This window comes from Stomoxys calcitrans, chromosome 4 (assembly GCF_963082655.1).
Source record: "Stomoxys calcitrans chromosome 4, idStoCalc2.1, whole genome shotgun sequence".
NCBI classification, from domain to species: domain Eukaryota; kingdom Metazoa; phylum Arthropoda; class Insecta; order Diptera; family Muscidae; genus Stomoxys; species Stomoxys calcitrans.
In genome coordinates, this window is record NC_081555.1 from 100,341,127 (window position 1) to 100,366,207 (window position 25,081).

The 25,081-nt window shown below is 39.4% G+C and overlaps 1 protein-coding gene across 1 annotated transcript; it reads right to left on the reverse strand.

Annotated features, from left to right (window-relative positions):
- Positions 1 to 818: 818 nt before the first annotated feature.
- Positions 819 to 24,347, reverse strand: LOC106083232 (non-canonical poly(A) RNA polymerase protein Trf4-1-like). Its single transcript, XM_059367033.1, is given in 6 exon segments — positions 819 to 2,354; positions 6,722 to 8,227; positions 9,903 to 10,583; positions 10,648 to 11,867; positions 22,189 to 22,886; positions 23,923 to 24,347. Coding segments are annotated over 4 exon segments (3,138 nt in total). The 5' UTR covers positions 11,501 to 11,867; positions 22,189 to 22,886; positions 23,923 to 24,347; the 3' UTR covers positions 819 to 2,256.
- Positions 24,348 to 25,081: the final 734 nt, after the last annotated feature.

Genomic DNA, 25,081 nt, shown 5'->3' on the forward strand with positions numbered 1-25,081 from the left:
TAAAAATGTATCTTTATAATATTTTTACACAAGAAACTAATTATAAATTTTTTTAATTTTTTTTAATATTTTTCATTATAAAATTATGTATAAAAATTTTTATAAAAAAAAAGATATTTTTATAATTCTTTATAAAAATATCTTCAGTTTTTTTTTTATAAAAAATATTTTTATATTATTTTTTTATAAAAAAATAAAAACAAACAAATTTTTTTTTAAACTTTTTTCATAAAATTTTTTATAATTCTTTTTAACTTTTTTTCATAAAAATTTTTTTATAATTTTCTATAAAAAAATAGTTATGACTTAAAAAAAAATCTTTATTACTTATCTATTTATATTTGTTTTATAAAAATATTTTTTTCAATATTTTATATAACAAAATAATGTTAATTTTTAAAATTTATAAAACTTTTTGTTTTCTATATAAAAATATCGAAAAATATTTTTAAAATTTTTTATAAAAATATTTTTAAAATTTTTTATAAAAATATTTTTTTGAATTTTTTAAAAAAATTGTCGTTGAAATTTTTTATAAAAAATATCTTATAATTTTTTCATAAAAAAAAAATAATTTTTATAATTTGTTTGTGAAAAAATAATTTTTATAATTTTTGTATGAAAAAACTATTTTTTTTTTAATTTTTTCATAAAAAAATTATTTTTATAATTTTTTCATTAAAAATTAGTTTTATAATTTTTTCATTAAAAAAAAATATTTTTATAATTTTTTCATTAAAAAAAATTATTTTTATAATTTTTTCATAAAAAAAATTATTTTTATAATTTTTCCACAAAAAAAAAACTTTATAATTTTTTCATAAAAAATATATTTTTATAATTTATTTTTATGAAAAAATTAATTTTATAAAAAGCATATATAGTAAAATGTTTGATTGCATTACGAAAAACATTTTTTAAATGTTAAAAAAAAGTTCTGAGGCAGAAAAATATCTTTGCCTTACAACATTCACCCAAATTGTTTTTGCAAAATTTCATTTTCTTTATTTTTCCTAGTAAATCAAAGACAATTTTGCAATGAGAAAAAAAAAATCCAAACCAAAGAGCTCGACAAACTTAACATTAACTCAACTTTTAAAATCGAAAAATAATATTGCCGCCTTAATTAGTATCAAAACTAAGAATTTTTAAAGCTATAAGGAAAACACACACATTAAACGGTCAATTGTTGCCTATGAAGAACGGTGAGGGATATGTTTGCAAAGTACATAAGGAAGTGGTAGGGGGATGGATGTATGGAAAGTATATAAATTTCTTTTTGTTTATAAGTGCTCACACAAAGTTACATTGCAAATACCGTACATTTACGTTACATGGCCATGCGTTACGTTACGTTTTCTGTAATTGTATACCTACGACGACAGCTATTACGACGATGTTTATGTATGTGTTATGTTTCGTTACCTATTTATTTTGTATGCTTTTCTTTTCTAGTTGTAGAAGTAGTATGTAGTTGTTGTTGTTGTGTTTTTATTCCATTAGCTTTACTAAACGACGATACTAATGATGATATTAAGGAAATGAGAGCTATTTCGGTTATGTTTTTGTTTTCGCCTACAATTTCGTTGTTGCTTATTCTTCTTACTGTTCTGGCTTGCATGCTTAGTCAATATGGTATGTTTTAAGATGTTGGATATATATGCACATGTGTCTGTGGGTGTGTTGAGGTGTAATTAGTTTTAGCATCTATCAATGATTTGTTGTTGTTGTAGTATTTTGTTTTACCGAGCGACAGAGTTTGATGATTGACAGACTTTTACTAAGAGCATAATGGACTATGAGTATAATTGCTTCAATTGTTATTGAGAGGGTGTGGGCTAGTGGCGTAAGGAAAAGAGGGAAATTGGATTTACTTTTTAAGTTTTAGGAGTTTTTGATTTTTGTTTTTTTTTTTGTTTTCAAGTGAAGCTAATAACGATATTGCTTATTTTACTAGGGAGAGGAGAGAATTACTATCAATAGTTAGTTGTATGCTAGATTCGTTTACACTCCGTTATAGATTTAGGGCGAAATGGATAGTATATAAAGAGAGTTAAGAGATAGTGGGTGATGTTTTCGGTTTCTCGTACAATTCTGCTGTTTTTGTATTAGTTTTTTTTGTTGTTTTCTAAATGCTTTGTTTTCTTATCTGTATTTGTGTTCGCTTAGTTTAAAGATACCTCTTTTAAAAAGATCATCCTAATTATAATCTCTGGTTGCTATTTTCGGGTGGTATTGTGGGTGGCAAAATTTTAATTACTTCCACTTATTCGATTTGTTGGACTTTCTCGTCTTCTTCTTGCCGTTACCATTGTTGCTGTTGTTTTTGTTATAGTTACGAGATTGTTGGGTTTCTAAATGATGAGAGGGAAAAGAAGAGAAAGGAAACACAGTTTATAATAACAGTTGCACTTGGGGACCGACGAAACTGAAACTATTAGGTTTAATTCGACCTAAATGCAAAAATAAACAAACAAACATGTGTATATGAATGAACAGAAATTAAATTTGTATTTGTCTGTTAAATATGAAGTCAATTTTTTTTGTTTGCCTTAATTCTATCCCTGCTATTCTTCCCATCAACTAATTCTTCATTTTTAAATGCAAGTGTTCTTTCGGGATTTAAGAAACAGGCCAGTTTCATCTGTGTTCAAAATATTGTTATGACTGTATTCTTTAATAAAGTTGGGTAGGAAATTATTGATAATTATTGTGGCTCCAACGTCTCCACAAACAAATTTGCCAACAAAGTGTTGTCTTCGTTTAAATCGTTTATCCAGCCATCTCAAACTTTCCACAAAATCAAAATATCCTGATGATCCTGCAAACTCCATTGCCTTTTCTTTTACTTATTTGCCCAGAAAATTAAGTGTTTTCTTTTCTTGCTGTTGTGGTTCAAAGCAAACACGACGCATTGCTTTCGCCGGGGACTTTGCCAAAATCGAGAAATCTGTGAATATCTTCAGTTGGACGATTGTTAGTTGTGAGTATACCTGGCCCTAGACGAGAATACCTATTCCTTCGTAGGGATCCCAAAGTCGACTTTCGACTAATCGATTAGTCGACTTTTTGTGTGTAAAAAAGTCAAAGTCGACTTTTAATGAATAAAAACTCGAATAATAGATTTTGAAGTCGAATAGTCGAAAAGAAAGCTGCACAGAGATACATTTTTTGCTTTGCTTATATTGCTGCTATGAGATGACAAGGCGAGTTATTAGCGCCTTCAAATAACCAATGGCCAACATCAGCGTCTGTTCCCAGGTAAGGGGCGGCTGGGGGCGAGCGTCGGATCTTGGAGCAAGCGGCTCGCCACAACCAGGGATACATGCGCAATCCCACAAAAAACATGCGGTTTGGGCGCTGGGCCAGTAACTCGCCCCCGGAAAACTATGAGAACTATTATGAACTATAGAGATTTTTGCATCGAATTTAGCGAAGTCTAGATGGAATTTCAAATTGATAGACCCTGATTTGGTAAAGGCGGTCTTTTTTGATGTTTAATTTTAATTTTGAAAAATGGTTTTTGATAATGCCGGAAGGTTATATAGACCATTTCAAGTTTCGTTCAATTACAAAAAAGGGGTATGTGGAAACCTGCAATAAGCTATATTGACTTTAAGATAGCGGGGTGGATTTGATATAAAAATGCGCCAATTTTGCATATTAAATTCATTCTAATAACTGTCCTTTATGAAAATACAAAGAAATGATTATATCTCCATGACAAAAGTCTACGAAGACTTGTAGGAAATAGAATAGTAGGAAATCCTTTTTGCAAAAGTCGAAAAATCGACTTTTGCTATTTTGATAAAAGTCGAAAAGTCGACTTTTCGTCGCAACTTGGGATCCCTATTCCTTCGTTGCAACAGCATGGATCCTGACTAAGAGGTTGAATCGGACCTACTTAAGCTGTTGGCAGAAAGCAGAACATCGGACTCTTCACAGACAGATGAAAAATTATATTCAGTACAGAGAGCGGTGGCTTAAATTTACAAGGATGGATAGACTTAGAAAGCTATCTGACGAATTAAAAAAAAACTACAATACAGCCAATTGGACCATATTGTGTGCGGAACGAAACCTATACAGAAAATCCCTGAAGAAGTACAAGAGCGAGGTGTATTCCGCCAAAATAACCTAATAAGTCGATAATGAGGTGAACAAGGCCGCTAAGTTTCCCAGGGTGTTCCTTAACGTGCCCAATACCCTAAGAAGCACACAGAGAGGTGATGAAACCTAAGAGGAGTCAAGCTCTGAATTAAGGAATAACTTTGGCTGCCGCTAAACTTCCCTGGATGTTCAGACATACCTTATGAATCAAATGATATCAATGCTATTGAAGTCATAGACAGTAGAAAAGAGTAGATGAACCTTCGTTCTCAGCAAAAAAGGCTATGAGATACAATGAATAGAAATCTGACGTTTTCTTTTGCTTCTGTCTTTAGAGAATTTAGAAGATGGAACATGGAGAGAACACAAAAACGTTGAAAAATACAAGTAAATTAACAAAAAAAAAAAAACAGTAAGGAAAGGCAATGGTCGGGTGGTGTTTATAATACCCTACATCTACCCTATAAACTCAAAAGGGGGGCTATATCTAATTACCAATTTTGATGGACCTCGGCGGATGTATTCAGGTGAGTTATTAAAATTTCTGTTGAAATTTCGAGCAATGCAAAAATGGGATCTATATCTAAATCTGATCCGATTTGGACCAAAGTTTATGGAGTCGTCAGGGAAAGCCTTGTACAAAATTTTGGGAAGATGGGTCAATAAATTCGCTTGCAATGGGTCTAGGAGTGAAAATAGGGTGATATATATATATGAGAGCTATATCCAAATTTCGATTTCTATGAAATTCAATAGTTCTATCGAGAGTCATAAGAAAATCCTACCTTCCAAATTTCGAGAGAATCGGTTAACAAATGGCCAATTTATTGCTGTATTACTGCAAATCGGACCAACATATATATGGGAGCTATATCCAAATCTGAACCGATTTCTATGAAATTCAATAGTTCTATCGAGAGTCATAAGAAAATCCTTCCTGCCAAATTTCGAGAGAATCGGTTAACAAATGGCCAATTTATTGCTGTATTACTGCAAATCGGACGAATATATATATGGGAGCTATATCCAAATCTGAACCGATTTTTTCCAATTTCAATAGGATTCGTTTCTGTCCCGAAAAACATGCCCATACCAATTTTTATGACGATGGGATGAAAATTGCGACCTGTAGTTTGTACACAAACAGACAGACGGACATAGCTAAATCGAATCAGAAAGTTAAAGTCGATCGGTATACTTATCAATGGGTCTATCTCTCTTCCTTTTGGGTGCTACAAACAAATGCACAAGTTATAATACCCTGTACCATAGTAGTGGTGGTGTCATGTCGAGTATCATAAGCACTCAGTATTTAAACAAACAAAAGCCAGTGCCACCGTCCTCTCACTGAGACTATGCTCTTGACCCCGTAGACTGTCCGCGACTTTCAGCTGAGCTTCTTATTCCCTCTTCTATATATCTGGGTTATTAATGAGGAGGTCCTTTGAGTAGGAAAAAGTAAAAATTTTTGCCCATTCTGATGAAGCCGTCATTGAAGTTGTTGCCAGATTTATCTCTATTTTTACGGTCGTGCGAAAGCTGTCTACAAGAACATATGCCAATTCCATGGCAGCCAGTTGTACATACCGGTTTGACCCGATGAATTCCTTCAACGGCAAGGGCTGCCGCCTCAGTGTACAATACTCTGCTACAACAACAAGGACAAAAATCTATGGGTTTGGCGAAAGCCCCAGTGGTACTGGGGAAAATGGGAAAATTGGGCGATTTCAGCAGGCCGATGCTGTAAGTAATTGAGCTTTAAATCTGTCTTGGGAAGCTAATTATTTATTCTTAAACAGATATTGAAACTATAGGAAGTTATTCCAGGAGCCATTGAATGTGCTCTACTCCGTTAGTAACTCAATAGTTAGGAGTTGGGGGATAAGACCGACCGGTGGTGAAATACCGCTTTTCGGATTTTGACACTCATCTACCACCGCATCGAGAAACCATACTTGAATTGAGATAGAAATTTGACGCTCTTCGGACTTAGACTTGGCCGTCGACGGGGTATGGGCGACACGACGGTCTACCTTCTGTGCTGGTGGTTCTTCATTGTCTTCTTCACGTTGCCCTTCAGTGTCGTCTTCTTAGAAACAGATATAGACAGCTTCCCTCCGCAAATCTGCTGCATTAATAACAAAAAGTTGCTGCCAAAACCACAAACCTTTTGTCACCCGATTCGTTTGTTGAAATCAGCTGATTTTATAAAGGAATAACAGTTTGAAGAATTGGAAAATGGATCGAATGACAAAAAGTAAGTTATTTTGCTAGTTAGCCTCTTCCTCCTTGGCTCCTAGGCCATAGCCTCCTTGGGCTCCTAGGCCATAGTGGGCAATGGGCAATGAATTTGTCTATGAGTCGGGCAGAAAGGAATAACTAATGAACCATGCCCACTAAATCAAGAGAATCTACACTTGCCATTCTAAATTTTTTGTAAATACCATTTTAAGCTCTCATTGCTTAAACAAACTTCGAACTGGCCAAATTAACAGAGTAACTAAAGGGTATAGCAACTAGTTCCTTTGGTAACATATCGCAGTGGGCTAAAAATCGAAACACTTATAAAAAAGTTAAAAATTAAATTCCTTAAAAAAATCTTTAATCTCACCTGTCTTAGCATTCGTCGCCGACACGGACGACGACGATGCCGAATTTGATGGACGTGACTCCGACTCGGAACCTGATTTGTTGGAAGAAGAATCCGAAATGGTACACACTGATGATTCCGATGAAATGGAAATAATCGAGATGGTCGATGATGCCGATGTTAAAATTCCATGTGTTTGTGTTGACGAACTGGAATTGTTGCGTGGCAATGTCGACGAAGCCGATGTGGTGGCGGAAGATGAAGAATTCTGTTGCATACGTTGTTGTCGGACTTGTTGTTGTTGCTGTAAACGTTGCTGTTGATTTGAATAGCGGGGTTTATTGTTGCTGCCTCCGCTACTGCTGCTGTTGCCAGCAGCGGTTGTTGTTGTGGCGGTGGTGACAGCAACATATTTTGGATTTGAAGAAGTGGCGTATTGTTGTTGATACTGTTGTTGCATTGGAGGTGGTACATAAAATTGCTGACGATAATAATGTTGCTTGGATGATTGCTGTTGCTGTTGCGACTGCTGCTGCTGTTGCGACTGATGCTGTTGATGTTGGGATTGTGGTTGTGACTGGTGTTGATGCGATGGCTGATGATGTCGCGGGGGCGAAGGCGATAGGAGATTTTTCTTATGTTGCTGCGCGTGCTGTTGTTGTTGCTGCTGCAGCTGTTGTTGTGACTGTTGCAGGTGATTTGTAGACTTTGTGGTTGCGACAATATTTACATCTGATGTTGAACTAACAATCGGAGATGCAACAATCTCATGAAACGACTTAACAGCTAATGTGGGTGATGTGGCGGTTGACGATGAGGGGGGCGATGTTGTGGCGGATATAAAAGTAGTTGTGTGTGTGGCTTGTGGCGTTAGAGGCTGCGTGGTTTGCTGCTGCAACTGCATCTGTTTCAGCATGGTCGTCGCCGCTGACACTGAGAACTGGGTTCCACCGGTCGGCATTGCTACCATTTGTTGCTGTTGTTGCTGTTGCTGCACCAAACCGGCAACTATTCATCATGTATCCAACCGGGCAGCCGTATGAATATTCGCGGATGTAGCCATTGTACCAGCTGTTCCCCCAATAACGCCACCACTACCAACTCCCACGATATGGGTGGTATTTGTCACCGTCGCCGGTGACGTGGAATCAGCATCACATTCTTTGCTATCCTCCGAATCATCACCGGAAGAAGTGCTGCCTCGACGATAGCGACTGCTTACCAAATGATTCTGCTGCTGCTGCTGCTGTTGTTGTTGTTGTTGCTGCTGCTGCGTATGATGATAGAGGTGTGGTATTATTATTTGTTGCTGTTGGCCAGTTAAGGCACCAGCTGGCAACATGGTGGAAGGCAATAGTTGCATTGTCATATATTTGGTGGTATTCCCCACCACACTCGGCGTTCCGGTTACGGTTACGCCCAAGGGCGCTGATACAGGTGAATGCCGGGCCGAAAGATGATGCTCGTAATTATCGCGTATCCATTCGCGATAGTCGATGACATCATCGGTTATGCGTATGATACGCCCTACAAAAGCAAAAAGCAACAAAAAAAAAATAAATAAGTAAAAAGGCGTTAAGTTCGGCTGGGCCGAACTTTCGATACCCACCACATCGGGTATATATGTAAACCACTTTTCGTCAAAATCCGGTAAAAAATGCATACCTTATGCCCCATAGCAGCTATATCGAAATATGTTTCGATTTGGACAAAGTACTTATAAGTACAAGTCATTGTTCAATTGTATGCAACAAAATATTGGTCTTTTAAGTAGCTATAAACTGATCTGAACCATATACGACATGGATGTCGAAAAGCCTAACATAAGTCAATGTGTCAAATTTCAGCGAAATCGGATTATAAACGCGCCTTTTATGGGGCCAAGACTTTAAATCGAGATATCAGTCTATATGGCAGCTAAATCCAAATCTGGACCAATTTGGGCCAAGTTTCAGAAAAATGTCGAAGAGCCCAACACAACTCACTGTCCCAAATTTCGGCGACATCGGACAATAAATAAATCCAAATCTGGACCGATCTAGACTAAATTGAAGAAAGATGTCGAGTGGCCTAACACAACTCACTGTCTAAAATTTCGGCGAAATCGGAAAATAAATGCGCCTTGTATGTCCACAAAACCTTAAATCGAGAGATCGGTCTATATGGCAGCTATATCTAAATCTGGACCGATCTGTGCCATATTGCAGAAGTATGTTGAGGGGCTTAATTTAAATCACTGTCCCAAATTTCGGCGACACCGGACTATAAATGAGCCTTTTTGGGCCCAAAACCTTAAATCGAGTGATCGGTCTATATGGCAGCTATATCCATATCTGGACTAATCTGGGCCAAAATTCAGAAGGTTGTCGAAGGGCCTAACACAACTCAGCGTCCCAAATTTCGGCGACATCGGACAATAAATGCTCCTCTTATGGGCACAAAATCTTCTGTCGAGAGATCGGCCTATATGGCAGCTATATCCAAATCTGGACCGATCTGAGCCATATTGCAGAAGTTTGTTGAGGGGCTTAAAATCACACTGTCTCAAATTTCGGCGACACCGGACTATAAATGAGCTATATCCAAATCTGGGCCAATCTGAGCCATATTGCAGAAGCTTGTCGAGGGGCTTAACTTTAATCACTGTCCCAAATTTCGGCGACATCGGACAATAAATCCTCTACTTATGGGTCCAAAGGATTAAATCAAGAGATCGTTCTAAAAGGCAACTATACCCAAATCTGAACCGATCTGGGCCAAATTGAAGAAAAATGTCGAAGGGTCTAACACAACTCACTATCATAAATTTTGGCAAAACTGATAATAAATGTGTCTTTAATGGACCTAAGCCCCTAAACCGGCGGATCGGTCTATATGGGGACTATATCAAGATATAGTCCGATATAGCCCTTCTTCGAACTTAACCTGCTTATGGACAAAAAAAGAATCTGTGCAAAATTTCAGCTCAATATCTCTATTTTTAAACTGTTGCGTGATTTCAACAGACAAACGGACAGACGGACGGACATGGCTAGATCGTCTTAGATTTTTCCGCTGATCAAGAATATATATACTTTATAGAGTCGGAAATGGATATTTCGATGTGTTGCAAACAGAATGACAAAATGAATATATCTTCGGTGGTGGGTATAAAAAGACATAAGAAAGTTAAAAAAGTTTCGAGTTGAATTTTTTTCCTTACCCAGTATTGAACGTTCATTGCAGTCATTGGCCCAAGTATTCAAAGGACTCACAGCCTGTGAGAGCATCAAATAGGCATATTCGAATGCCTGTTTAACTTGCAAGGCCCCATACGAACTCCGGCCAATATCATTGCCCGGCGTTAGAGGATCCTCAATGCACAGCAGCGAAGGTCTATGGCCATCAACCATATCACGTTGTAATTCTTCTTTGGGTATATAGCGACCACCATTCTTAACGGAGATACCTATTTTCATGTAATTAAATTTACGCCCATACAGCTCGAAATATTCCAGCAGCAGAACGCCCAAATTATCAGTCTCGGGATGTATTTGTCGCGGATGCAATTGAAGGAAACTAATGCACATAAGTATCAATGAATAGGAAGAAATACCACCGGTAAAAACTTCATTGAGATCACGCTGTAGCAAAAACTGCTTCAAAACTAGCACCAATTTCTCCAAAAGCGGGAATTCCTGTTTGTATTTTTTTATGAGTTCAGCGGATTGCACACCCGATTGCATGTTGAACGAGATGTCCACTTTTACCTGGGACTCACGATCCGTTAGCTTAATAATGGGCACTGAGGCTTTATCGAGTACACGAACCGAATGCGGCTCGGCAATACCGCGGGCAATGAGCTCTGTTTCTAAAGTCCTCAAAGGCATTTTATCCCAGAGACCTAAAAAAAAACATATTAAGTAAAAATTCAGTTCAAAAGACGGGGCCAAGAAGAGAGAACTTACCCAACACCACAAGATCAATATCAGAGGTAGGCAGGAATAGACCAGTACGGAAGGAACCAAATATTTCAACTATCGCCGAGGGCCATATTGCACGGACCACACTTTCGATGCGATGTACCACCTGCAGGCGTATGGCATGTTCGGTGGGTGTAGGCAGTACATACTTATAAAACTGTTCAATCTCCTGATGCAGTCCCAGAACACCGCGGCCATAATTAAAGTCCGGCACACGCCACGGACATCCCTTGTATTTCGATATCAATTTATCCATGTGCTTGTTTAGATTGTATGTACTCGCCTTATTATCCACAATGCGGCCAAATTTCCTACGTGGTAGATTATAATAGTTGGGACGTTCATGTGAGGGCATCTTACCACCGCCGCCGCCGCCGCCGCCTCCGGTTATATTTGTGGAATTTGTATTACTTACGCCGCCGTCTCCTCCTCCTCCTCCTCCACCAGGTGTTGTGGCAGGTGTGGATGATGTCTCGTTATTGGTATTGTTGCTGCTTGAATCGCTGGAACTGTTGCTCGAATTGTTGCCGCTGGAATTGTTGCCGCTGGAATTGTTGCCGTTATTACTATTGTTGTTGCTGCTGTTGTTGTTATTGTTGTTGTGATTATTACGCATACCATGCAGCAATAGCTGTATGGAATCACGCTCTCGTGCCGTTAAATTGGCACCGTTATTGAATTTGTTGCCTCCTCCTTGTAATTGTTGTAGTTGTAATTGTTGATTTTGCTGTTCCAGCAATTGGGTCATTTCATGCGCATTGGTTTCCCAAATTTTACACCATGTGCGTAAGGCTGGACCCTCCTGTTCCTCTTGAAACCAACCAACAAAAGGATCCATTCAAAATATTTTCTCTCAGCCCACCTACCCCCAAAAACAGTCAAAAATTGACGCGCCACACAACAACACCACCTATGCCAAAGACTTGCAAAGTGATAACTTTTTATAGGGGGGTTCTAGGCGGTTCTTCTTCTTTCGAAAATCAACAGTTTTTCCTTCTCCACTGTAGTTTTACTAGAAAGTTTGGGCAATGAGCGACAAGTGCTGGAGTGAGCTATCCACGTTATAGTCGTTGCAATTTTTTTAAATTGGAAATTATTCGAAAATATGGAATGCCAATGATATGATTGATGCTACAACAACTTTTTCATAGTTATTCTTTTTTCACTTTCTTCTCTGCTCCAAGCTGCCTATCGCTATCATTTATCTGAAAAAAAAAATTAAAAAGAAAAAATATATCGTCTACTTGTCTTCAAATAAATCTCAATCTCAGATTATTTAAATTATTCCCCTTTAAAGCCTTTTAGGTGTGGGGGGTGGGAGGAAAGCTACTTCAAAAATTGATTATTACGCTATCACGAGACATTTGTAATAAATAGCAAGAAGGTGTAAACAACAACAACAATAACAACGATGGCAGCACAACAAAACGTGTGCCAAGTTTTCTGAGAGCAAACGAAGCACAAGAGAAACAAAAAAAACAACAAAACACATGGCCTGTCTACTATTAGTAGGCATTCCAACAACAGCAAAAATAAAAACAATTAATCGCGTTTGTCGAGTTCTTTCCCAGTACCTCTTTTTAGGCAAAGAAAGAAAAGGAAAGGATAAAAGAAAAAATTGCTATGATATTGGAACTATATCAAGTAATGGTCCGATTCAAAAAGTAAAATAGGGAGATCGTTTTATAGGGGAGCTGTATTAGGCTATAGACCGATTCATGACATTCAACATGTATGTTGAAAATCATGGAATTAGCCGTTGTACAAAATTTCACCCAAATTAGATAATAATTGGCAGCTCCAGATACTCAAGGTGTCAAGATCCCAGATCGGTTTATATGGCAGCTGTATCAGGTTATAGACCAATCCCATGGCAGCCGGTTGTATGTACCGGATTGACCCGATGAATTCCTTCATCGACAAGGGCTGCCGCCTCAGTTTACCACACACTGCTACTACAACAACAACATAGACCAATTTGAACCAAACACCTAATGCAAAATTTCAGCCAAATGGGATAAGAACGACGGACCAACGCACATGGCTAGAACGACTTAAATTGGCATGACGATATATATACTTTATGGGGTCTCAGGGGCATATTTCGAAGAGTTACAAACATAATGACGAAATTAGTTTGCCGCCATAGATAGATAGATAGGTTAGCTTAGGTTAGGTTTAAATGGCGGTATGCCATCAGACTCACTTAGACGTTTTCGTCCATTACGATACCACAGGAACAGAAGAAGGAAGACGCCTTCAAGTTCCTAACGTTGAACCATCCGGATCGCTTTAAATAGCCCAATAACTTACAAATGTTCACATCCGCTAAATCAGACAGATTCTCAAAGAAATGAGAACCTAAAATGGAACTCCTTCTAATTGCTAGTGCGGGACACACGCACAGGTGTTCTATAGTCTCTTCTTCTTCGATGTCCTTCATCGTCTGTCAGCATGTTTTCAGATTAGACAGTGACCTGTCATGACGGACACAATGACTGAGTCTGTTCAAGCCAATGGCAGCAAGGCAGTAGACCTCTTCATGTCTAGATGAGGCCACATAGGTTTGGAATGCTCACAGCCCCCTCTTTGTGACTATCTATCATTCGTTGCCCTTCGGGCCAGGTCCTGACAGATGCTGGTGTCCCTGGAGTGTGTAAGGTAGTTCCTAGTCTCGCAAGCTCATCCGCTTTACAATTCCCTGGGATATCTCTGTTGCCCGGCACCCAGAACATGTGAATTTCGATCTGTTCAGCCATCTCGTTGAGAGATCTGCGACAGTCGAAGGCGGGTTTTGTGTTCAGAAATACGTTCGCCAGGGACTTAAGGGCTGCCTAGCTGTCTGGGAAGATATTTATGCCAATCGTCGTAATGACATTATGTCTTAATTGCAAGGATCTCTGCTTGATAGACACTGCAGTGGTCGGGTTACCTTTTCGATATGACCAGTTCTAGATCTTTAGAGTACACCCCAAAGCCCACCTGGTCGTTTAGTTTGGAACTATTCGTATAGAAGTCTTTGTAACTTTTGTTACCAGGGATATCGTAGTTCCAATCGGTTCTATTAGGAACATTGGAACATTGGATATTGTATCAAGGATGACACAGTGTCCGTAGCCGCCACATGAGAATGGGAAAGCGCGTCCACAGGTTGCGAATAGTGGAATGCTCCATACGCAGAAGCTGCAACGGCAGTCGTGGACTACCAGCGGTAGTCCATCAACATGGATTTCTAAGGCTGCATGGCCGCACCCATTTGCCGTGGCTTCAATCAGCCCAGTCCATGTGATAGGATGGTCCTCGTGGCACTGGAGCTAACGAAGGCAATCGACACGGTCAGCCATGCCAAATTATTTGAGGACATCGCCAACACGTCCCTCCAGCCAGGCCTGAAACGCTGGGCCGCGAATTATCTGTGTGGTCGCCAGTCATTTGTGGAATATAGGGATAAGAAGTCGAAGCACCATAGCACCGGCACTGTTTAACCTCTACCTATCCTCAGCATATCAAGTAGGTCTAGACAACATTCATGCGGACACGGTAGCAGATGCGGTAAATGGCTAGCGGATGAATGTAGTCCTTGGAGAACGACCGCCTCCCATTGCACCTGAAGAAATTGACCTCCCACGGCAAACCAGAGTAGTTCTGGCTCAATTACGTTCCGACAGATGCAGCCGCCTCAACTCCTACAGAGCAAGGATTGATGCCGACATACCAGATGAATGTCCCTATTGTAACCAGGGACCGCACGATACACGTCACCTGTTTAACTACCCAGCCAGACCCACTCGACTCACACCCAGATCCCTGTGGACGCACCCCTTCTTAGTCGCAGAGTTCCTGGTCTTAACACTCAACAGAATCAAGCAGACGAAAGATAGTACACACAACAAACTGCTACAACAACAACTAAGTACACCGTTTAATAAAATTTGAAATTTTCATTTCTAAAACGACATCCCTAATGACTATGTACACACACCGTTTAAAAAATTTTAAATGTTAATTTCTAAAACGACATCCCTAATCACTATCTATACTAAGGAAATTTAGACCAGTTTATGGAAATTTAAAATTTGAAAATTGAATGTATGACGGCATAAAAAAATGCTTCCTCTAAACAAAGGGTGTGTGTATTTTAGTTTAAGCGACTTGTAGTTAAACAGTAGATGTCGCTACACTCAACAGGAGCGATTTTTAAACACTATTGTGAATAACTATATTATAGCGTTAAAACCAAAACACATCACAAAAATAAAGTAATTAGCTTCTTATTATCGGGTGTTTTTCAAAAGAAATACAATGCAAAAATGCATACTATTTGCCATTTGGTCCAAAATCCAGTCAGAAGTCTAATTTTCGTTAACTCTTTGCAGCATTTAAGGCCATGTATCGCCATAAGTCTATTCATTATAAGTAAATTTATTCATAATGAAATGGGAAACCAAACGGATCATAAATCAAGTGACAGCTTTCAAGGTATAAGGTAAGTCGAGTTATTAGCGTCTTTTAATAACCAATGGCCATAACTTTCCCCCAAGTGATCGGATGGACCGGAACAAACTTGCACACCTACGGTACTTAACGAGGGTCACCATAAAAATGTGACTACAACAACAACTATCATAGATTGTTCGTGGAAGAAAAAATTTTAAGAATTTTTCTCCATCAATCACATATTCTCCTGGGTATGCCAGGTTTATCTTTATCTCTAAACAATATCTACAAATTCACTCACCCCAGACGTCATTAAAAAAAATCCACACAAGAATGAAAATATGAATGGCTTAGCCAATATTCATAACGAATATAGCAAACTAATCCAATGGGGTAGATGTAGTTGTCGTAGTAGAGGAAGAAAAGGGGAATAGGGAAGTCAAGTGATGATACCTTTTGAATTATCAGTTAGGTAATACTTAGGTGCTAATTAATTAACACGGCTAAACGTACGTATGTTATAAAAACATTTCAGAGTGTTTAAGAGTATACATCATCCACATTTATACCTACAGTACATACATACATGTATATGTTGCGTATGAAGGGTAAATATAGTAATGGAATTTATGCGAAGTTACAAACAAGTTACAAGAATAACATGGCAGCAATAGTAAAAGTGAAATCAATTATCATTATGAGATGTATGTATGTCAAATAGAATGACTAATTTCGTCAATAAAAAAAGTCAAGGTAAACAGAATTGAGATAGTTTAAGGGGTCAGCTATAAGCAGCTCCAAGAGGATCTGAGATTGTGATTCAGCTCGGTGTCAGCTTGAGCCACGGTAGTCCTAATTAAGTAACCTGGGACCGAATTACCGCGTACGTGAGAGTGTAAAATTGTCCGAAATCTCTCTATTGTGAATTATTCATTTATTTTGCAAAATTTAATATGGACATTCCATTAAGGAACAGGAGCAAACTCCTCACATATCAGTGAGTGCTGTCCGATTCAATTTTAAGCTTAATGATAAAAGACTTCCTTTTAATAGCCGAATGCAAACGGTGTGCCGAAGTGCGACACCCCTTCGAGGTGAAGTTTTTGCATGACATAGTAGGTCTTTTGGCGTACTTTTCCAGTAAAAATTTGCCAGAAAAACTTTGCAGCAGAGTAAGAGCTCTTTTACTCTCTTTAAAGAAATTAACAAGCTAAAGTACGCAAACGACTTCCAGTGAAAATTTGTAGAATAGCTGATTTTTGTTTTGGTTGGTTTTTTTTATTTGCTTAAAACAATAGTTTTTAAATCAAAAATGCTGGCGATACTCGTGGGGAAGTTTCCTTAGATAAACGTCCATTTATTATCCCGACAGTGACAAAGCTAGAAAGGGAGCCATTCGTAGTATCCGTGATCTCCGTGCCTCTGGACAGCCATTACAATCTCTACACTGATACAGAAGAATCTGGATCTTCCTAGAGTCGAGTACCTTACAACTGTCCTTAGCCTGTCTGAACACTATTATAGTACCCGATATTTGGAAGATGGGCAGTGTGATACAGGTACTGAAATCTGGAAAGGATAGATCTGTCTTCTTTCATCAGCAGCCAAGACGCATGAAGGACTACTCCCTCCGATCCTCCCGTTGGAAAATTTCTATTCGACGAGCATCAGCATGCATTTCGAAGGCTGCATAGGACTACAACTGCTTTACATGCCATCACCGTACAAAAAGTAGAAGCAACGTTCTAAAGTCCCTTTTTGGCAGCACTTGGTGTGCTGACAATGAACCTTGGACTAACCACCTAATGCCACAGGATATTGTGGCTAGACAAATTGCTGCGACAGCTGATGTGAGGCTAAAGGAGCTTTCTATTTTGTCATTTGGCGGCTGCGGACGCGATGTTTTTCTTGAAGATATCGGTATCCGTTCACAATTGGCAGACTAATTTGCACTCATTTTTTCCAATCCCACTGTGCGTAACTTTTAACTGCCCAGTCAGAGCCTCTAAGTACAATACAACGGCAGCATCTTCCCTCCTTAAAAAATTCAAAGGAACGGCGTTGGATTCGTCGTAGCTCTCTGATGAGGATGATTCCACCAAAACACTTAAGAAACCGATCATTGCAATTTTCTTGGTATCTGGAAGGATACAATGTTTTACATTTTCAAGGTTTTCCAAATAATTCCGCAAATTTTGCGCCTACCTTCCAATGTAGAACAGCCGGCTTGAGGTAAAATTACAACTTCATTTGGCGAGTCTGTACCTGAATACTAGCTGCAGCCTTGAATCCTCATTAAAAATAAAAATGAAACAAATTTAATAATTACCAATAAACAATATTTATATTTTTTTCTTACCTCTGCCTTTTTGATCCATGTTGGTTTTAGCTTTTGTATTTTCATGTAACGGCTGCTTTAATAAAACAGCTGACCTTCACAAAACATCTGTTCAAAGTTGCAAACTTCTGCTGGCAAAAAAAAGTCACAGTAGAAATTTGCAGGTTCTCTATTTTCGAACGGTCAAAATTTGCTCTCTGTCTCTCGCGCTATCTTCTACTGGCAAATAAAGTAAGCGAATGGCTTTCAGTAAAAATTTGTGCAAATTTGCACAACTTTTTGAGTTCCCGAACACAGCTAGTGTCTCACAAATGTCGCTAGCAAGGGATAACCATTTTTTTTTTAGAAACACTAATGTTTAAATGGAACGTAATTTATAAAATATTGGCAACAATATGTATGGAGTGGGTACATTTCCGTTCTTGCTTTGGCCTCACTTCACTACGGGAGTATAGCCATACTGGATATGTCGCAAGGTGCTGTGTGAACATAGCCAGCTGTGGGTCACAAGCGTCGTCGTCGGCGCCTACTGCGTCCTCCTCGTCGGACTATGTGATATCCAACCCAAATATTGCAGCACCCCAGCCCAAATATTGCCAGGCCAGTGCCGGGAAATGTATCGTTTTTACAGCTAAACTGCAACGGACTCCACGGCAAGATCGATGAGATTGTGGATTTCATAAGTCGGAGAGATATATTGGTCGCAGCGATCCACGAGACAAAGCTGACCAACACCTATAGCTTGCACAGTTGTCACGGACACAATATAGACCCATCTCGACTGCGCCTGGCGCTAGTTACCCCTACATGTTCTGCATGGGGATAGCAGTCAGGTCGGGTCGGGTCGGTCAGGTAGTTTAATGCAACGATTGGTAGCATAATTCTTTACGCTTCGGCAGGAAAGTGACAGGAAAGTCAATGCAGTCTAAAAAACAGGGAGCAGACGATGAGATCATCACCTACTCCCAAGATGCCCATTTACTGGAGGACCAATGATTGAGACCATCCAGATAAACCTCCACTGGAGCGAGACTGCTGCACATGCTCTGATGGAGAAAATCGTTAAGGGCAAGATTCATATTGCCTTAATTCAGGAGCCATGGACGACCCGGAACAAAGTTTCTGGACTGAACCATATCAACTACCAACTACCGAAAGGGTCTTGCATATGGCATATGACTGGGCTAGACCCAGAGGTCTCAATGTTAACCCAGAGAAGACTGAAATATGCCTGTTCGCGAGGAAGACGAAGGTGAGCCAATTTAACGCACCACGTTTCCTCAATAAGACTATTCCGATATCTGACAAGGTCAAGTACTTAGTTTTGATCTTGGACAGGGAACTGAATTGGAAGTCTCACATTTAGGGGCGTACTGAGAAGGTTCACAGATGTTGGGCACTATGTAATCGAAATGGGGTTATAATCGAGGCGACAATAGGAAACCTGGAAGGAAGGGAAGTGGTTTCCGATCGGATACCTGAGATGAACCTTGAAGTCGAGTGCGAGGCACTGCTGCCATCGGCACAGTCTTGGATAGACGGAACCCTACTATTGCCATCTGCAAGATCATGGTACACGGAAGGATCAAAGGTAGGGGACAAAGTGGCTCTGGAGGTTTACATTGAGATCCCAGTGACTGACTGCCTGACCATAATACGGTCCTGCAGGCGGAGATCCGGGCGATCACGGAATGCGTGAAGTGGTGTGGTGCTAACACGAGGACGTCGAGGGTGAACATCTTTACCGACAGTAAAATTGCCATAAGGGCAGTAACAACCAGGACGGTAAGGTCACGAACAGTCTTGTAGTGTAAGAAGGAGATTAACGCCTTCTCTGAGGATGGCAAAATCCGCATCGTTTGGGCGCCGGGCCATAACGGAGTAAGGGGCAATGAAAGGGCAGACGATTTGGCGGTGAAAACCAGAGGACTGCCGTCAATCCAATTGGTTAACTTGGTCGAAGCAGTCCGAGTTAAGGGAGTGGGCGACGAATGCGCATGCAAAATTGTGGAACAGCGAAACGGTCGGCAGGACGGCGACAATTCTATGGGGTGATACAGATCGTGAGAAGACGAAGCTATAACTGAGAGGAAGCAAGAAGGAGTCAGTATAGCTATTGGTATCGCAACGGGACACATAGGACTTCGGGCTCACTGATGTAAAATCGGTGCGGCAGGTGATAGCATGTGTAAGGCATGCGGGGAAGATGATGTTGTTGTTGTTGTAGTAGCAGTGTGTGGTACACTTAGGCGGCAGCCCTTGCCGATGAAGGAATTCATCGGGTCAATCCGATACATACAACCGGCTGCCGTGGGATTGGGGAAGATGAGCATTTGTTTTGTCTTTGACCGGCTTTCGCGTCTAAAAGATACCGGCACTTAGGTGGAGACACAATACCAAACATGAACCAACTTAGGGGAGTGGTATTGAAACATTTAGGATTTTGTAAATAGGATTTTGTAGGTAGGACGAAATTCCTAACTTAAAATTTTCTTTTAGAGGTTACTTTATAGTTCTTAGAGCGCACAGCAAGCCGATTACTGGCATAGGTGTATGTCCATAGTGGCATCGGGCGGATTAATATATGCACCCTCTTTTCAACCTAACCTAACCTAACATATCGAAAGTGGCTCAGTTAAAAATCGATAACAGAAAAGATAACGATTTTGGTATTCTTCTTCTTCCTCAATCTGACATTCCCTTAGAATGTCAGAGTTTGTTATAAAGATAGTATTAGACACTAGGTCTTCGCCACTTTCATTGTCCCGTTTCTTTGACGTATTATATTTTGGTATTCTGCATCAACTTTTAACGATGATTAACATCGTTAAAATCAGCTGTTTTAGCTAACGAATAAAAACCCGTCAATCAAACAACGCAAAATTATTTGGTGTTTAGAATAAAAAATTAACAAGCGTGATTCCGCAAAAATTTCATACAAATAAAGCACATGAGCCGATTTTATTTACATTTTTGAGGTTTTGAAATTGTTACCTGAAGTGGTTCGCATACTTTATTTGCCAGCAGAAGACAGCGCGAGAGTGTGAGCACAATTTTGAGTGATTGGTGATTTAGTGATTGCGAATTTCTATTGGAGTTTTTATTCCCAGCGGAAATGTGCAACATCGAAATTCAATGTTGCACATTTGAATTATGAAATTCAATTGTATAATTCAAATAAAAAGCAAATGAGACTAAAGGCTATTCTTACACTTTTGCAAATTTTTACTGGAAAAGTACACGAACAGACCTTTTGTCAATAAAGCAATAACGGTTCGAGAAATTAGATAATAGCATAATCGTTAGCGCAAACGATTTTTTTGACGACAAATTTTACTTAACGATTTCATGCAGTACTTGGGGTGCAAACAAAGAAATCTTGTTGACCACGTACAAAGCAATTGGCTGGTCTCTGGAAGGTTATGCAGCGCCAGTGTGGTCTCGTCAGCTTTGTGACACGCAGTGGAATAATATTCAGATCTGTCAGAATGCCGCCCTCCGAATTGCGACGGGCTGTCTCCTCAGTTCTCAAGTGGACCACCTTCATCAGGAGACAAAGATCCTACAAATGCGAAGATATAACTACATGCTGTCTAAGCAATACCTTTTGGGCTGTTATCGCAGACACAATACAAATTATCATCCTGTGGATAAACATCCACCGCCCAGAAGACTTAAGGTAGATCTACATGATCTAGAGCGGGAGGTTCAGCGCTACAAGAGAGAACCTCTAGATCAAGCGGCATATCAAGCAGGTCTAGACAACATTCATGCAGACACGGTAGCAGAAGCGGTAAATGGCTACCGGGTGAATGTAGTCCTTGGAGAACGCAAGCCTGCCATTGCACCTGCAGAAATTGACCTCCCCCGTCAAACCCGAGTAGTTCTGGCTCAATTACGTTCCGGCGGATGCAACCGCCTCAATTCCTACAGAGCAAGGATTGATGCCGACGTGCAAGATGTATGTCCCGATTGTAACCAGGGACCGCACGATACACGTCACCTGTTTAACCGCCCAGCCAGACCCACTCGACTCAGACCCAGAGTCTGCACCGGCTCTTGCACAAATACTGAGTGCATATGATGCTCGAATTGACAAGACGCCTTTAAATAACCAACGGCCACGCTGTTCTTGCTGCGATCGGACCGTAACAAGCTTGCTCACCTACAGAAGCTTGACGAGGATCGCCACCTGCACATGAAAATGTGGCGACAACAAGAACAGCATAACAATAAACCCGATCAGATAACCAACTGTCATTCCCACTAATATTTAAAACGAGCGGGGTTCGCTCGCATGCACGCAAAATCGTGTGATTGTTCCTCTATTATGGCCTACAGCTCCGAGAATAAAATTGGCTGCGGAATCGATGTCGGAGTCCGGTTCAAAATCGAGCCAGCTCGCTCTGTTTTCGAACCATACTCTCACTCCGTTTAATCCGCACCTACAGACCTGGTCTAGAATCCCATGATGTATTTTCCGCAGAACTGCAAATGTCTTGGTTTCCATAAGTCTATGTTTACCAACAAAGTTAAATTACAAAGATATTCTGGTTTGTTCTGTGATTTACTTTTACTTTTTTGTTATTATCACGCAAATAAAATGTCCAAATTTGGTTTTATCTACGAAATCTCATGGTGAAAATTTCATTTTAGGGGAAGTGTGAAATCCAGAAAAACACGAAATAGAAAAAAAACACACCTAATGTACTATGAGTATAAGCAGTGGAAATAGTTTAAGAGGAACTTACTTATGTGTGTTTGTTTTTGAAAAAAATTTGCTGACCAAAAATGGACAAATTTTTGCTGTTGTTTTTAGACACTCCGTAGTCGTTTCGGTGGAATACAAAATGTGAAGAAATGACTTGTTGTTGTTTAAGGCAATCACTTGTAGTCTTTTAATAATCCAGGTTATCCAGAGATGATCGGGGAAAGCAATCCACTGACTAATGCAACGAACGACTAGGAGATAATTGTTGGGGAAGCAAAACAAATGGATGAGTTAAGTGAACGGCATAGTTTTTAAAGAAAAGAACAAATTATTGCAAAATCCTTGTAAAACATGTTTGCTCAATCAGAGCATCATTGATGATTGGAATGAGAAAGGCAATAACAGGGTGGGAGGTATTATAAAAATCATTATTAATAATTCACTTGCTTTTGACAATAACAACAAGTACAATATAATTTGCTAATTACTTATTCAACTGCATAGACGACACAGCACAAGAACTTAAGCAACCAAAATCGCATTAATCCTTACGTTTTTTTTTTTTTTGCGTTCCTCCGTAATTTTCTTTTCTATTCTTCAATGAAATTGCTTTCATGCACTCTCTGTTGTAGATGTCGCCTGTCCTTGCCTTTTGTTTACTTCACACACACTTGTTTTTTGCTTAAGTTTTTTTTTCTTCCACAGAAATTTCGGCAGCACTTTTCCACGACTTTTGCACTACACACAAAATTATTTTATTTTGTTTTTAAAGGGGTTTCAAAATATTTTCAAAAAAATTTACTACTACGCCATCCATCCGTGGTATATGCAATAAATCCGTAGTCGTAAGGCATCAACACAACACACGACGGGCGACAACGAAGACAAAACACATAAAGAAGAAGAATAAGCCAGAATTGAGCAGGGCTGAACTGTATTTCACGGGGTATTTCGCAAAAAAAATCTAATTTTTTGCATACCCCCTAATTTTGACCCCAGGAATCCGATTATGAAGTCCGTTTTTGGGGCTCGGATCCGTGGACCAACCTAGAGGCCAAACCCCTCCTGGGGGGAAGTAGTCCAACCTAGACAACATGGGTATCAAATTAAAGGTATAAAGTTGATTACGAATATACAAAAAATGCAAAAATTTTCAAAAAAATCGCGTCTTTTTTACAAAAAGTTTCAGAAGGCAAAAAGTTTTATTTAAAATACTTTTGCTATTTTCCAGTGTTGGACATATGGAGGAGGAGAAAATCTCAAACCCAAATTTGTTCAACTTTGGTAGGGAAATAGTTTTATTTTAAATACTTTTGTCTATTTTCCACTGTTGGACATATGGAGGAGGAGAAAATCTCAAATCCGGCCGAATGACGGCTAATTTTTCCAACTTTAAGGCAAATAGGTTGATTTAAAATAACAATAAGAATTTCCTAAGTTTTCCAAATAGGGGTCAAAATTTTCAAGACCCCATAGGTCCTTCCCGGGACATTTTATTGCATATTCGTAATCTACTAATCAATACCTTTCATTTGATACCCATATTGCCTAGGTTGGACTATTTTGCCCCAAGGGGGGGTTTTTGGCCCCTAGGGGGGTCCATGGGCCCGAGCCTCAAAAACGGACTTCATATTCGGGTTCCTGGGGTCAATATTAGGGGGTATGCAAAAAATTTGTTTTTTTTTTGCGAAATACCCTGTAAAACACAGTTTTGCCATGATTTGATTGCTCGCTCGTGTATTCTCCTGACTTCTTTACTCTCTCTCTCTCTCACAAGCAATCACTTTGAATTGACAGCCAAAGCAAATGTCAATGCTGCAATAAAGTGTCAGTTTTGCCGTCCAAAGGTATTCGATTACTTGTGGCGGCGGGTGGCGTTGTGTTGCTCGTTTTTTCTATGTGGCTGGCTATTTTCTTGTGTGGCTGGCTACATGCGTATGTTTATGTGTGTGTGTATGTGATTCTGTTCTATCACTTTTGCACACTGTCCTTAGTAATTCTCGAGTTGTATTGGATGCTTGGGAAATTCACAATTTTCACGTTAATTTGTCCAGCATAGGCTTTGCCTTAAACGCCATTTTGAGCGTATTGCATATGTTTGCAATTTTCTAATGCAGTTTATCCAATTACAACTGCGTTTTTCACACGAAAATTAAGAAACTATCGCTGTTAAAAACCCGAACCACGCTTGTTACAAAGTATAGTAAGCGAGTATTTGGTACTCGATATCGCAGATTGATTAACAGAGTTTATCTCGCCAAGGTTCAGAGACTTATGCAAAGCATATTAACCCAGGTAATGTACAGCAAACAGCACTTTCTCACAAAGTGCAATATATGTCAACTAGTTTTAGTTGTGTGTGCCCAGCAGGCCGCGTCGTCAAGACGTCTTCAAAAAGAAGAGGGCCTGACCATGTTAAATCATTGAAGACGTATAGCCGATAGCCCATACAAATAGTTGAAGACATTTTCATATGGATGTCGCGAAAATCATGCATGAAATTTAAAGCGACATTGTGAACGAACATGTTATCATGTCTCATGACAATTCAAGTGACAGGTCTGTTACGATGTCCTTTCCGAAGAAATAAAAAAATAAATAAACTTTTCAATAAAAAATAATTGTGCTGACTTGTTCGTGGACGCTGTAAGTGAATTCGTCACATTCAAATTTTATAACAAACAATCTGTAAGACACGTTAGCAGATATACTATATCGGTGCCAAAATCAAATTTTCTTAAAGTAGTCTTAGAAGACAATGTCGTGATAGACGTTAAGACTGCTGGGTAAGAACCATAATACACACTACCAACGAAAAATGGCGCGAACTGGTAACACACTCCAAATCAGATTTGCCCTAAATAATGATTTTGACAGATAGTGCACTCAACTTTTTGTTGTTGGGCAACTGGTCCTACCTGTGTCGTGGTCCC